Genomic DNA, 13,715 nt, shown 5'->3' with positions numbered 1-13,715 from the left:
TAATGCTTGATAATGAAAGATGTTTCAGCGTATGAGATTTCAGATTGGATGTTTAATAGGAAATCATGTACATGATGCATCGTCTTACAGTTCATTAAATTCTGGAAGTCATAGAGAATACAGTTTTATTTTTCAGACATGGAAGAGTTTTGGAAAAAGATTTTGAAAAGTCTGTGGACATTTAATGAAACATTTTAATGACACAAACGTTGGTTTACTGAGCTAAAGGATAGTTGTCCAAGTTAGATATTTATTGCAGTAGCTTTGCTGTACATAATGTAAATGTCATATTTGCAACAATGTGAAGAATAAAATGATAATTCTAGAAAAATAAAATGTCCTGCATGTACATTTCAGAGACAAGCCTATACAGACTATTTATTTTATAGATGTATACAGGTTTATTACACATTTTATGATTTCATTAAGAACCTATTAAACAGCAAAGAATACATTTAGACAAATACTCGAAATTGTAACCCTTTAGCAGGCACTGCTGAGCTTTAATTGCTTGTGACTAGATATCTGGTGCCGTGACCCGGGTCATTATAATTTTCTCTCTCCAGGATAACAAGAGGATGAAGAGCAGTTTGGAGGAGGAGCAGAAAGCAAGGAAAGAGCTGGAGAAAATAGTCAGGAGAGTATTAAAGAACATGAATGACCCGTCATGGGATGAAACAAATCTGTAAAGTTCAACGAAGATTGTTATGCATGTGGTCCATGCCGGCACGGACAGAGGATTACAAAATAAATACTGTAAAACAGCATGATGCAGCTGAAGAACTCAGCATAACTTTGGACCAAGAAAGTTTTTCAGCTGAGCATAGTGTTGAAGATAATGGAGATGTTATGAGGCTGGAATGGATCTGATCGCTGAGTAAATGCTCTTTAAGTTTGCCAGTGCCAAATTTGCTGGTCTTTGCCAAATATCCTCTGAACTGCAAGTATAAATCAAGGTGCAAATACTAAAATAAGTGGCCAAATACAGCTTATGGGTTTGCCTTAATTTTTTTTAAACATTTTAAGAAAAATACACTAATATATAACTATAACGCTAAGTATGAGTTACCCTGTCTTAGGAAAAAATGTTTCCTATTCAATGCTGTCATTGCCGTCACATCCTTTCTGTACTTCCACTGACGGCGTGTACCAGCATGTACCATTCCTGCAAATAATCCGATGTCACGGTTTGACCGAGCGTCTCAGGGAGTCCTTGAATCAAGAAAATCATTCCGTCAAGAACTTCTTATTAATCTATAGCAACACTGTGAAAAAAACAGATGCATTTCCCACCAGAAAACACAGCAGGTACAGTACTGTAAACATTCAGAGGAAACTGATTTTTCTAATACCTTTTTTTTTTTTTTTTTTTTGTAAACAAACTTCTCTTCTTTTTCTGGTCAGCTTGCATGCACCAGTCAGTCATTGGCTGTGTTTCTTTTCATTTTTTCTTAAGTCAATATTTTTGATTGGTAATGCTAATGAATTTGTACAAAAAAAATCCTATCAGGCTATATTTCAAAATTGCAGATGTGCCTTTTTTAATTTAATTTGGAAATTCCAAAACATACTTGCCATTTTTCCTGCAATACTAAGACCAGCTAAAAGACAAGTACATATGCAATTAATATTTTGAATATGCAGCGCTACTAACTGACAACTCAACATTCTTACATGTCGTCTGTCTAATTTATGTATTTAAATAAAATGAAAATGTCTACTGCAAACATTGTTCATTCTGTTCCGTCATTCCAATTCCAATTCTATGACAATTAATTCCTTCCTAATGTACTTACTAACTTTCTATTCATACCCTTCTGTTCTATCTATGACTACTTTAATCTATATGATAAATTATGTGAATTTAAATAAAAGATTGCTTATTTATCCTTTAATATCTCTGTGATCTGGAAATTTTGTGGTAATGCCTTCTACCACACTTTACATTACACTACACAAAAGTCCTTCCCTCCAAATAAATTGCAACAAAAAAAATTGTCATTATTTACAAATGTGAACCAGCAAAAAAAGAATGCTTAATAAAGGAAGTTAAGCTGGTGTTTCAAGTTAATTTCAAAAGTAATGACAGTAAGAAAAAGAAGTTAAGGTAAGTAAGAAAAAAGTTAAAAAGCATAAAGTTTATAAGAAAATAGTACCGTTACTAAGTGAAGTATGGTATGTAAGAAACATAAGGAAAGTTTGGTTAGTAAGTAAAGTATTGGGAGTAAAGTTAAGTTGGGAAATAAGGAATGTTAAATTACTTAGCAGGGGGGCACGGTGGCTTAGTGGTTAGCACGTTCACCTCACACCTCCAGGGTCGGGGTTCGATTCTCGCCTCCGCCATGTGTGTGGAGTTTGCATGTTCTCCTCGTGCCTCGGGGGTTTCCTCTGGGTCCTCCGGTTTCCTCCCCCGGTCCGAAGACATGCATGGTAGGTTGATTGGCATCTCTGGAAAATTGTCCTTAGTGTGTGATTGCGTGAGTGAATGAGTGTGTGTGTGCCCTGCGACGGGTTGGCACTCCGTCCAGGGTGTATCCTGCCTGGATGCCCGATGACGCCTGAGATCCCCGTGACCCGAGGTAGTTCGGATAAGCGGTAGAAAATGAATGAATGAATGAAATTACTTAGCAAAATTAATGCCAGTCTAGCATCAGTGTTAATTTAATCTCTAGAGTCTGTCAGTTGTTTATAGCACTAGCTTGGTCAAATCTCAGATTGGCACTTTCTTCAATATGAGCTTTATTTAGAGTTTTAAGTTCTGTGATACTGGATTGTAGTGTAAGCTGCTGTTAGTGGTGGTGTTGGTGAAGGAACTTTTGAACGAATAATTTCCTGGGCTTATCTTGTACGCTATCACTTGTTGTCCTTTTAGAGTTAAAACTGGGATCCTAAAAGCTCCTTTAACTTGTATCTATGCAGGAGAAATGCGTTAATGTACAGAATCACGCAGTGTTTGCACTCTTCTGGAGCATAACTGAGGGAATTTGTGACCACTGTTACAAGAACATCAGTGTGATCAGACACTGATATTGAGTGAGGAGGTCTGGGTTGCAGTCAGTGCTCCAGTTCATCTCCAAGGTGTTCAGTGGGGTTGAGTCAGGGTTCTGTGCAGGACACTCAAGTTCTACTGCAAACTTGCCAACCATGTCTTCATGAACCTTGCTTTGTGCACAGGTGCCCTGTGTTCCAGTGAAAGGAAATTAAAAGCTACAGCAAGACATTGTTGTATATGGGTATGATGGTCAAGTGTCTTCAAACTTTTGGCCAATTGGTGTATTGGTTGGAACCTCATAGAGACATAGGTCCAAAAATATTTGACTGGCAGTTTATATATATTCTTTGCTGCCCAAAAGACTTTTTGGTTCTTCAAGATTGAACCACCTGCTCATCTTTCATATTTAACTAATTATCCAAAACTACTAGAGCATGTAGCAGTAATAGCATCAGAATCAATAAAGCATAGATGCATCAGATTTAAATAAATGTACACTGGGGATGATAAGCAGTGATCAGTATTTCTGGCTGCTTTGAATCTCTGGGTGTTTTTCTTTTTGTCACATGCACCTTTTTGCTTTGCCCAAGAATATTTAATTCCTGAAGCACTTCTTGTTAATTCCTCTTTTATTGCTTTGCTATTCAGTATTGTTTGTGGCTAATCCAGATTTGAGGAGCCAAGATGGCTTGCATGTGGATTTTAGCTCATACACATGGGAAGTGGCCAGCATATGTAGGAGGATGTTGGTGAAATTTGGGAAAAGCATGCTATCTGATGTTGACTTGCACTAAGCAGTCTACATTTTTGTTCTTTCTCAGCTCATATTCGTCTTTATATCGCTGGATCGATGTAATCATTAGGTGAGGTGAGAAATATACCCTGGGTAAGATGCCAGTTCATGGCATTACACCAAAGACACACACATTCACATTTAGGGGTAATTTAGAAGAACCAATCCAGGCATGGGACATGGGGAGAACATGTAAACCTCCATGCTGATAGTAACCACGTGTTCAGCATATGAGCTCTTTCCATTCCCAAAGTAATCTGAAATTATTTAAAAAATAAATTGTATTAGAGGCTGTAGAATGAAACATTCTGTACTGGAATGTGTAATACATTCATAATACATTTCTCTCTAATCATCCACAACTGCTTATTTTTTTGTATTAGCATTAATTTGTCTGTCTTCCTAGTTGCATGTGTGACAACTGTTTGTGTAGATGTGAAATGTGAAAAGATGTGTTTTCACTCATACTGCTACATCCACCTTCTGCCTATTATAACAAACAATAAGCAGAATCAAAAGATTCAAAAGACACGCGATCCTCAGGGATAGCGAGCCATTGTGTGAGATTTTAATCGCTGGATATGGCCCAGGCGGGAAGAAGGGAGGTTCTTTTTGTATGGGCACTGAGGCGATGGTGACATTTGGGGAAGAGAATGACGTTCTAAAGACATTTACATGAGGACAAAGCCTGTGGCGGCGAAGGAAAACAAGAAAGTGAAAGAAAATGTTAGCTGTCACTTAATTGGGCCTGGCTGGGTGGCTTCAGCTGCAGGTAGACACTGTGTGAGATGAGTAAAGATTAATGACTTCTTTTCACAAACTCTTTTAAAGCCAGAATGGGGTGTAGGTCTACAAAAGAGGTGTAACCACTGAACCATGAATAGGTGCTTCACTTCTTAACATCAAGGTTACCATTTTTAATGAAGTGTTTAAGACATACACCTGGCATTAAAAGTGTGAATAACAGCTGATCTGGAAACAGTTCTGACTGGTGCACTTTACATTTGCAGCACAGAAACACTGATCCTAAAGCTGTCTGTAACATCAAAGAGAAAATTGTTTCTTTATTCCCCTCACAATAGCAGCGTTTGGTCAAAGCCGGCCTGCCGATAGCTTAGTTCCTATTCATAAGCATACAGAATGAACGACAACAGCCTATTCACTCTCTCACTCTCTCTTTCTACCCCCATATGCATATACACCTGAGGATTTGGGATGTATATACCATGCCTTTATTGCGGTGACAAGTCAATTTCATTCTTTTTATGGACGCTGACCAGCCCTCATTGACTCACAATGGGAAGCATGTAATTTTGCAGATGTTGGTGAAAAGCTCAAATGTCAGCCTCTTTTCAGACGGCTGCTGCTGCCTTTGCCCACGAATGAATAATGTATCATTCACCTTTGTCTAGAGTTTAATATTCGTACATGAGTACAAAGGCGCATAAAAAACATGCAAAAAGAGCGTCTTAATTTATCGTCGAGCCTCTGCGATAAGGGCGAACTCCTCGTTCAGGTTTCCTTAACAAGAACAGGAAAGAGGAGGTTTTAGTGTCCTATACTTCTGTCTCTGTTGAGATGAGAACAAAAGGGAATTCTGCTTGACTGATAGCCTCTGGGTTGAAAGAACTACTGTTCATGGTTGAAGTTGGAGAAAGGAGGATAAGAGAGAAGAATCTACACTTACACCTCTTCTGCTACATTACTGTGCTCTTTCTTAATTCCCCTCCATTCTCCCAGTTCTGACTCTGAATTTTGTAATTAAAATGTAAACCATTCTTGAAATCTGTCAAATTATTCTTTGGTGGAAATTTGACTTGACTGACGGACGATTCATTTATTCATTCATCCTTGATAACTGGTTTATTATAAGTAACCTGCTTATGAGTTTACTGGATCAAGAGTCCCTGGTTTCCTAAAGGAGTTCTACTTGTAGTCTGCTTTCTACAAGGAAGCTTAATGATTTTTCCAGAGATACCTTAGAAAGAACCTTCACTAGTCCTTCACTTCAAGTTAGCAAATCCAGCATAAACCAGCTTAACTGAACCATGCCTAATGTACTGTGAGTGTAATGTGTATTACACTCATGGAACACTTTGTTAAATACACCTGCACATGTACTCATTCATGCAATAACATTATCAGCCAATTGTTTGGCAGCAGTGTAATGAAACCTGCCCAAGGCTGGTGGAGTTGGTGTAATGTGTGAGAATGCATGACGGAAGCATGAATATGAAAGAAATGTTTCTAATATCATGAAGAATTGTTTTGTATGTGAAGGGAAGCCTGTCCTGTATTATTATGGTATTCCTAATAAAGTGTTTAGGAAGTAAACGTAAATCATAAACTGCATTATCCTTGCAAAAACATTCTTACATCAACTTTTATCCTTGTCTGGGTTGTGATGTATCCGCAGTCTGTCCTAGGAACACTGGGTGCCAGGCAGGACATCATGCACCCTATACATTTACACAGTCATTCACACCTTGGGACAATTTAGCATAGCCAGTCTGCCTTCTAACATGTATGTGGAAACTGGGGATCCTGGACAGAACCCACAGGATATCACACATCGTTTAATATTCATTTTATTCAAATAATTTTAAAAAACAAATAGACTTAGGAATGTATCTGGGAACTTCAGTATTGGCCGTGTACAGAAAGCTTCCGGCGACAATTTCAATTGCAAGATTACACTGTACATTGAATGTGAGATTAGAAAACAGTTCTATCCCCCGAGGCACTTTGTCATCTCAAGACTGGACTACTGAAACTCCCTGACAGGGGTTTTCCCCTGCATGCCATCTGACCCTGCAACTGATCCTGTATTGAGCTGTGTGACTTGTTTTCTCCAGATTCTCCCACCTCACCCCAATTAATGCTTTCTATTCACTGGCTTCCTGAGTCTGCCTGCAAATGATTCAAACATTTACCCCACATACCTGATGGTACATGAATGGAAGGTTGCACCATGTCGTGACTTTCCTGGCACTGGATAAACTTCCTCCCAGGGCTGCTTCTTCACCAAGTGCTCAAAACTCTAATTACTTGTTGCTCTAGCAGTGAATCCTCACAGGACTTTATCTGGAAAAATATCTTGAAAATCTTATTCACTGATCTATTTGTACTACTATTTTAAAGGCTATTATATTTAGTCCCTACAGGTTGCTTGTGTCACAATTTCAGCTTTTTTGTGCTTTTATTTTTTTGTAAACTGCTTGTACTTCCCCTTTGAAACTCCTACCAGTGAAAACACAAATGTACTTACTCTATGATGCTAACTCAATGTGAATCGAATATGTCACACATTATGACTAAATGTGTGTTGTGATGATGTCACATAAGATGTCTTGGCTCAAATTTAGAAAAATTGCAAAATATTGTGAATTTGGTTGATTTTGTGTTCATTTCTGCAAATCCTGGAGGGACTGAATATTGCTCTGGCTGACTGTATAGCAAAAGCATTTGGCAAAAGGAAAATGATTATATATTATATACTGATGTGATTATATATTATATACTCATGTGTATGTATGTATTGCATATGTGTACATAAACCCACTATGTTCTTGTTTTCCGCTAGATCATCGCTCCATTTCTCACAGAAGAGGTTGTGCTAAGTGTTTTCCTTTTTGTCTAGCTGTCTGTCTTTCTAACCAGAAACTTTACTACCTGGATCCATCTCCCTCCCTGCTCTTCCTCTTTCCTCCATGACTTTAAGTCCCAACATCATTACCGGAAAAACTTACTCTGCCCTCCTTTATAGTTACTCAGCTGACCACATTCACTTTTAATGCAGACTTTTATAATCGCTCGCACACCAGACAGAATACTGGGTAAAAGACAGAATAGACTGCATTGTGTCTCACTGAAAGCCAGAGAGACCTGGCTGCCATCGATAGGCCATATTCTCAATGGCCGCAAGTCACCACGGACGGTTAACAAAAGCGACCGCCAGCATAATTGTAGTGCTCCGAAACCATTAAGGTGCCTTTATTATTTTTTTTTCACCAGACGGGATCAATCAGGCGTATACACCCCCCACGCACAGGTCTCCTATACACCATCCCCTACTGCTCACACCCCACTGAGCCCATGTGCTCCATGCCAGGCTTCATTCCACTCCACTCTATGGCCTGCCATCATTTAGATTTCACTCGCATTGTGCTGCAAGTCTGCAACCAATCTGCTCTCTCTTTTTCTTCCCCTACTATGCTGTTATTAATTTCTAGCCTTTTCAGTTTTATAAAAAGATGAAAAGGAAGAAAAAAAGGGTGAGCACTGGCTATGTGTTCTCCTTACCTATGTTTACTGGGCAAAATAGCACTGCAATCATTTTCCCTCCTCTCTCTCTCTCTCTCTCTCTCTCTCTCTCTCTCTCTCTCTCTCTCCCTCTCTCTCTCTCTCTCTCTCTCTCTTTCTCTCTCTCATATCTGTGGTTTACTCTAAAAAGTCTTTTCCTGTTTGTGTATTGAAAGGAAAGCAATAAAAGCCTTTCAATAGGCGTGTATAAAAAGGAGAGAGAGAGAGGGAGAGAAAGAAAAGAGAAAATAGAAAAGAGCCTTCAGGGGGTTGGCCAAAGGGCTTCTATTCTTTGGCTGGTAATCAAATTGAAGCTGAAATGAAATGGGGGATTCTTATGAAAATGGCTTTTGTTGACTAAGATGCCTGGTAATTCATATACAATACACAACCTTTTGTACGGGTAATAATTTATTCATGCTTTCACGGAAGGGAAGAGATGGAGACGACCAGGCAAGCGGAGAACGGCTGGAATACAGTGGATAAAAAGCAACACAATGACTAGCTCAGATGTTTGTGCTTGTACACTCCCTTCTTCGTTCTCGTTCCTCACTATCTCTATCTGCTGTTCTCTCACTTCTTTTCTGATTGAGTGATTCTGAGCTTCCACATGTCTGGTCCACATACCTGTGGTACCTGGGAGTCCTGTGCATACTCCATGCAAGTGCTGCTGTGAGAGGAAGATCTCAGGATGAAGGGACAGAAGGAAGGAGGGAGGGAGGGAAGGAAGGAGGGGGAAAAGAACGAGGGAAGGAGGGAACATGTGGGAGGGAGTGTTTCACATGGACACTGGATGCTGTCAAGCTGGAGGCAGAGAAGCCGTTCTGTGTTTTTTTTTCCCTCTTGCATTCACACACACTCACTGCGCCTACCAGGAGCGTGTTGAGAGTTTTATCAGCCATCACGGAGAGGAAAGTACAGGAAACTCTTGTGGACTTTACCTGCAGAAAGACAGAGGACAGACGTTAACTGACACAAAGCAGGATGGAAAGTGAGTACTGTGTGTTACTGTGACAGCTGTGGGCTGAATCTGGTGAACTTACGGCTCTGTGAACCGATGCGTTGAAAGTTGGCTCATTTAGATGCGTATAAACTCTAAGTGTATGTCAGTATGTTGTATGATGACTTACTGATATGTAGTTTTTACATATAAATATGATCTATATTTAAATCTGCAAAAAGATAAAGAGGAAAATAATATGACGCATGCCCTGACGGAAGCAAATCTTTTGTTGTTATTGTGAAATGAAGTGTCTGTTCTACGTTGCGATGGATCTCCTGATTATATTGACTCTGTATTTTCAAAATCAAGTGGCTTTTGCTTACAAGGCACCAAATACAGGAAGTTATTTACTTTCTAACATGTGCAGCACGGACACCTGACATCTCACAGCAAGGTCATGAAAACATGTTCGAATGAGTTATAGTTAATAAACTCATACAGAATCAGCTGCCCTACATGATCGTTATATATCTATGATCACTATATCGTTTGACTTCCTGATGGTTATTGTATGTGTTTTCCTTCAATTATTTTCTCCCTGAGGAATTAATCAAGGTCCACATCTGAAAGGTTTAACAGATCTGAAACATATTCAGTGCATAATTAGCTTGCATCACGGCATCTTTCTGGAATATTCACCAGTTACTAAATCAGCAGTATCAGTATCAGTATCAGCATCCTTGAAGTCACTGCACACTAAACTCATCTTTACAGACATTTTAAGTGCAGCAGAAGTTTATTTGGTCCACAAAATTACAGTTAAACCACAGCTTATAACAAAGTCACGTTCGGACGTGGAAGGATTGATCTTAGGACCATTTACACTGTGTCACTAAGCATTCAAAATCAACAGAAACCATCATGTGTCTGAACCTTTTATTAATATTTAGGCAAAGTTTATTCTTACTACAGGACAATATACAGTGTTTAACTCTGACCATCTCACTACATAGACAACCTGCAATGACACTTAGTCTGTTTCCGAGTATTCAGGGACTGGAGTCTACCTCAGCTGATGAAAAAACAATATTTAGTAATGGTTTTAGAGGTTGTCTCTCCTGATTTATCCTGATCTTTCAGTTTTATTGACTTTTTCTGTGGCAGAAGCCAAGATTGGATAGAAAATTATATTGATATCAAAGCTGCTTCTCTTTCTTCTATTTTCTAATAGGATCAGCGATGGTAAGGTGGTACAGCTATGTAGGCACGCAGAGAATAGAGTAGAAAAAAGAAAAAAAAAGAGGGAAGAAAAAGGGAACAATGATGAGAGAAGGCAAAGAGGCTCAGAGAGGTTATCTCATATACATGAGAACCTGGGATGTGTTGGGATTTCTCATACGGTATTAGATTATTATTTATTATTTTATTATTTATGCCTCGTAATTACTTAAGCAATTACATAATTAATTAAAATAAAATGTTGTCTGTGAAATTAACCTCTGACTAAAAAACCAGAGGCATGAAAAATACCCAAATTTCAGATCTGTTAAGGCTACGCACCTACATTATATAACTAATGAAGCTCATCCTGTATTTGTGGAGGAATACATTAACAAATTAACATTAATCATTATCATGTTAAAATATACAAATACAAAAGTGTGTGTTAAGGTTGGCAGAGTGGCGCTGTTGCATCCTTGCATGTTCAGTGTCCTGGTTCCATCCTGAGCTCAGACTTTGTGCAGATTTTCACGCTTTCTCTGTATCTGCCTGGGTCTCATTTGAGTTCTCTGATTTCCTCATTTCTTCCAAAAACATTTGACTATGTGGTCTGTTGTGTCTAAAATTGCTCTAGATATAAGTGAGGGTGTGAACATGTGTGTTCATGATGCCCTGTGATGGACTGACACCCCACCCTGAAGCTCTCGATCCACCACAACACTGACCAGGATAAAGTGTTAATGAATGAATGAACGGGATGTGGTAGCACAGTGGTTAAGTTGTTGGACTACTGATCAAAAGGTCATGAGTTTGAATCCCAGGTCCACCAAACTGCCACTGCTGGGTCCCTTAACCCTCAAATGCTAATGTGTGCATCAGTTTCTTCTCTGTTCTAGATCTCTTTGCGAAACCTGGTTTCTCTTCAAACCCTGACGGATTATTAGCTAATTATTATTGTTAGCGAATCTACATGGGGTCAAAATAAATAAACATTTCATCCAGGAACTTTCTCAGTCACCTCCACCCAAAATGATAGTTTACTGGTAGAACGGAGTTCACAGAAGGTCTGATGCAGCAGTAAAATGTCACGCTGCTGCCCCCTTCTGGTAAGTGGGATTATGACAGACACATGAAGAACCTCAAATCCTAAGCATTATTTTATTTTTTTTTCTGCTCTCACACTCACTTATCCGTTTAAGTTTTCCAATCTCTCCAGGTACTTTATACAAATATTACATCTTATAGGTGGATAAATGAAATTCTGATCAATCTATTAGATGCTTTGGAGTAACCAGATATTTGCACTAATTTTCCTACACACTCTTCCAATATACATCCATGTCTACAGCACCACCATATCAAACTGTTTACATGCTGGTTTGCACACTGTTTTTGCTCTTTGCACATGCTGTCTTGCACATTTCAGTCCTTTGCTGTTTTGCACAATTTTATTACAATACCTCATATAACTGCTGCTACTACATTAAGTGTTCATTCCTGCATTTTTGCACATGTACTATTTGTGTAATGTCTTGTAGTGTTTTGTATTTTATATTTTATATATTTGTATTATTTTTTTTGTTTGCACCAGGTTGCACAGATGCACTTTATGTGGCTAGGACTAACTTATTTTAAGTCCTTATCTCTGTGTCTCATTTCACTATGTACTGCTTCTGCTATATATGGTTGAAATGACAATAAAAGCTTTTTGACTCTTGACTTGACACATTTCAAACTTTACTAAAGCTCCTTGAACAATATGGGTTTGATTAACAAAAGTTAAACCTAGGTCTGACTTCAGATTTTAAGTTGTTACAGTATACAGTATATTGTGCATTTTATCCAGATGTCCAGCAGGTGGCAGTGTTGAATTACAAAAACAATGTTTTCTTTATATACTGTTTATATATATATATACGTAAAATACAGTTAGGCCTACTGAAGGCAACTAAACGTTTTCCAGTCAGAGTCAGTTAAAAATAAAGAAGTAAATAAACAGATCCCATTAGAACAGATTTCAATAATATTTTTGTTTAGTATTATCAAAGGTTTCCTTAAAGGTTTAAAAAGGGATGTGTAGTAGGTCCAATTATCTTTGGGATGTGCAATTTACGCACAAAATGTTTTCCCCTTATGTCATGCATTACTTGTAGATGGTTAATTTAATTATTCCACGTTATTATTTCAACCTCAAACTGATTTGAACGCCAATTATTACGCTCATTTCATACAGACCTGCAGTTACAATGCTGTCACTTCAGTGAGCATTTCTGTAGTGTGACCAGCAGAGGGCAGTGGCGTTTCATCAGAAACCAGACCTCCATGGTAATTACAAGTTTTATACAGCACCTATTATTCTAAATAAATGAATAAATAGCCAGAAAAAGTAAAACATTCACCTTTGTTGGATTTTGTTATTCAGCAACAACATCCCAGTATTATTATTATTATTATTATTATTATTATTATTATTATTATTATTATTATTATATAAGGTCAGGGTTGTGGTAAACCCAGAGCCGCTCACAAGAACAGAAATAGGACACTTGTCCATCTCAGGGCACAAAGTAAACTCCCACTCCCATCCACACATTTAGGGGCAATTTACTGTAACCAGTCCACCTACTGGCATACTTTTGGGAGTCAGGAGGAAACTGGAAGACCTGCAAAAAAATCACAGCTAAAAGGGAGCACACAAAAAATTCCACAGAGTAACCTGAACTGGAAAGCGCTACCCATGCAAACACTCCAATTGTGACACCCTATTTATTTATTTGTTTGTTTGTTTGTTTGTTTGTTTGTTTATATGTTTCATCGTTTGTCCGTATATTTAATCTCATAACTCCTGTTAGCATCCCCTGGAACCTTCATGATTATATTTGGAGAAACCTATACAAGGAGAACTAGCATGACCTCTGATTACCTTCGGGTCAGAATCATTACACACAGTAATGAGCTACAATCATCAGGCCACACTGCACATGTAATGCCCTGCTCCATCATCTAGTACAAAAGGTCAGTAAGACGAGATAAACTCAGCTTTCTACTGTGACTCACACCAAAGAACATGCAAGTACAAGCTTGATAAGCACTGAATGGCTTGGCTTTGTAGAGCACATCTCTGGCTGACCAGCACAGTGATATTCTCTTCTATAACTCTATAACTTGTGTACTGACGTAAACACTAGCCGTTTGTAAAGGATTTTACTTTAATGGTGCACAAAAATATTTCTACACTTCCACTGATGACAATATTTCTAAGTTACATTAATGAGACTGTAGAGTGCAAACTTACTATGCAACAAATATGACTTCAGGCTTCAGTAAACATTTTACAACCTAGAAGTAAGTTCATACACTAACTGTCACAGAGAACAGGGGCAGTTTGGGTCTAAAATAAATACTGTGAATAATTTCTTGGAATCTCCAGCAGTGAGTGTCCTGATCAATTGATGTGTCCGTTT

General features: G+C 38.4%; 1 protein-coding gene across 2 annotated transcripts in view; it reads left to right on the top strand.

Annotated features, from left to right (window-relative positions):
* Window positions 1-1,727, top strand: part of arhgef7b (Rho guanine nucleotide exchange factor (GEF) 7b) — a 33,205-nt gene extending 31,478 nt beyond the window's left edge. For both annotated transcript variants that reach the window (XM_060859997.1, XM_060859996.1), the window contains one exon: window positions 567-1,727. In XM_060859997.1, the coding sequence (XP_060715980.1) occupies window positions 567-689 (123 nt within the window). In that variant the 3' untranslated portion in view covers window positions 690-1,727. The remainder of the gene's footprint in view (window positions 1-566) is intronic.
* Window positions 1,728-13,715: the final 11,988 nt, after the last annotated feature.

The sequence above is a fragment of the Tachysurus vachellii genome, chromosome 24, assembly GCF_030014155.1.
Source record: "Tachysurus vachellii isolate PV-2020 chromosome 24, HZAU_Pvac_v1, whole genome shotgun sequence".
In the NCBI taxonomy this organism is placed as follows: domain Eukaryota; kingdom Metazoa; phylum Chordata; class Actinopteri; order Siluriformes; family Bagridae; genus Tachysurus; species Tachysurus vachellii.
Note: the sequence above shows the minus strand (reverse complement) of the source record. Positions and strands in the feature narration are given on the sequence as shown.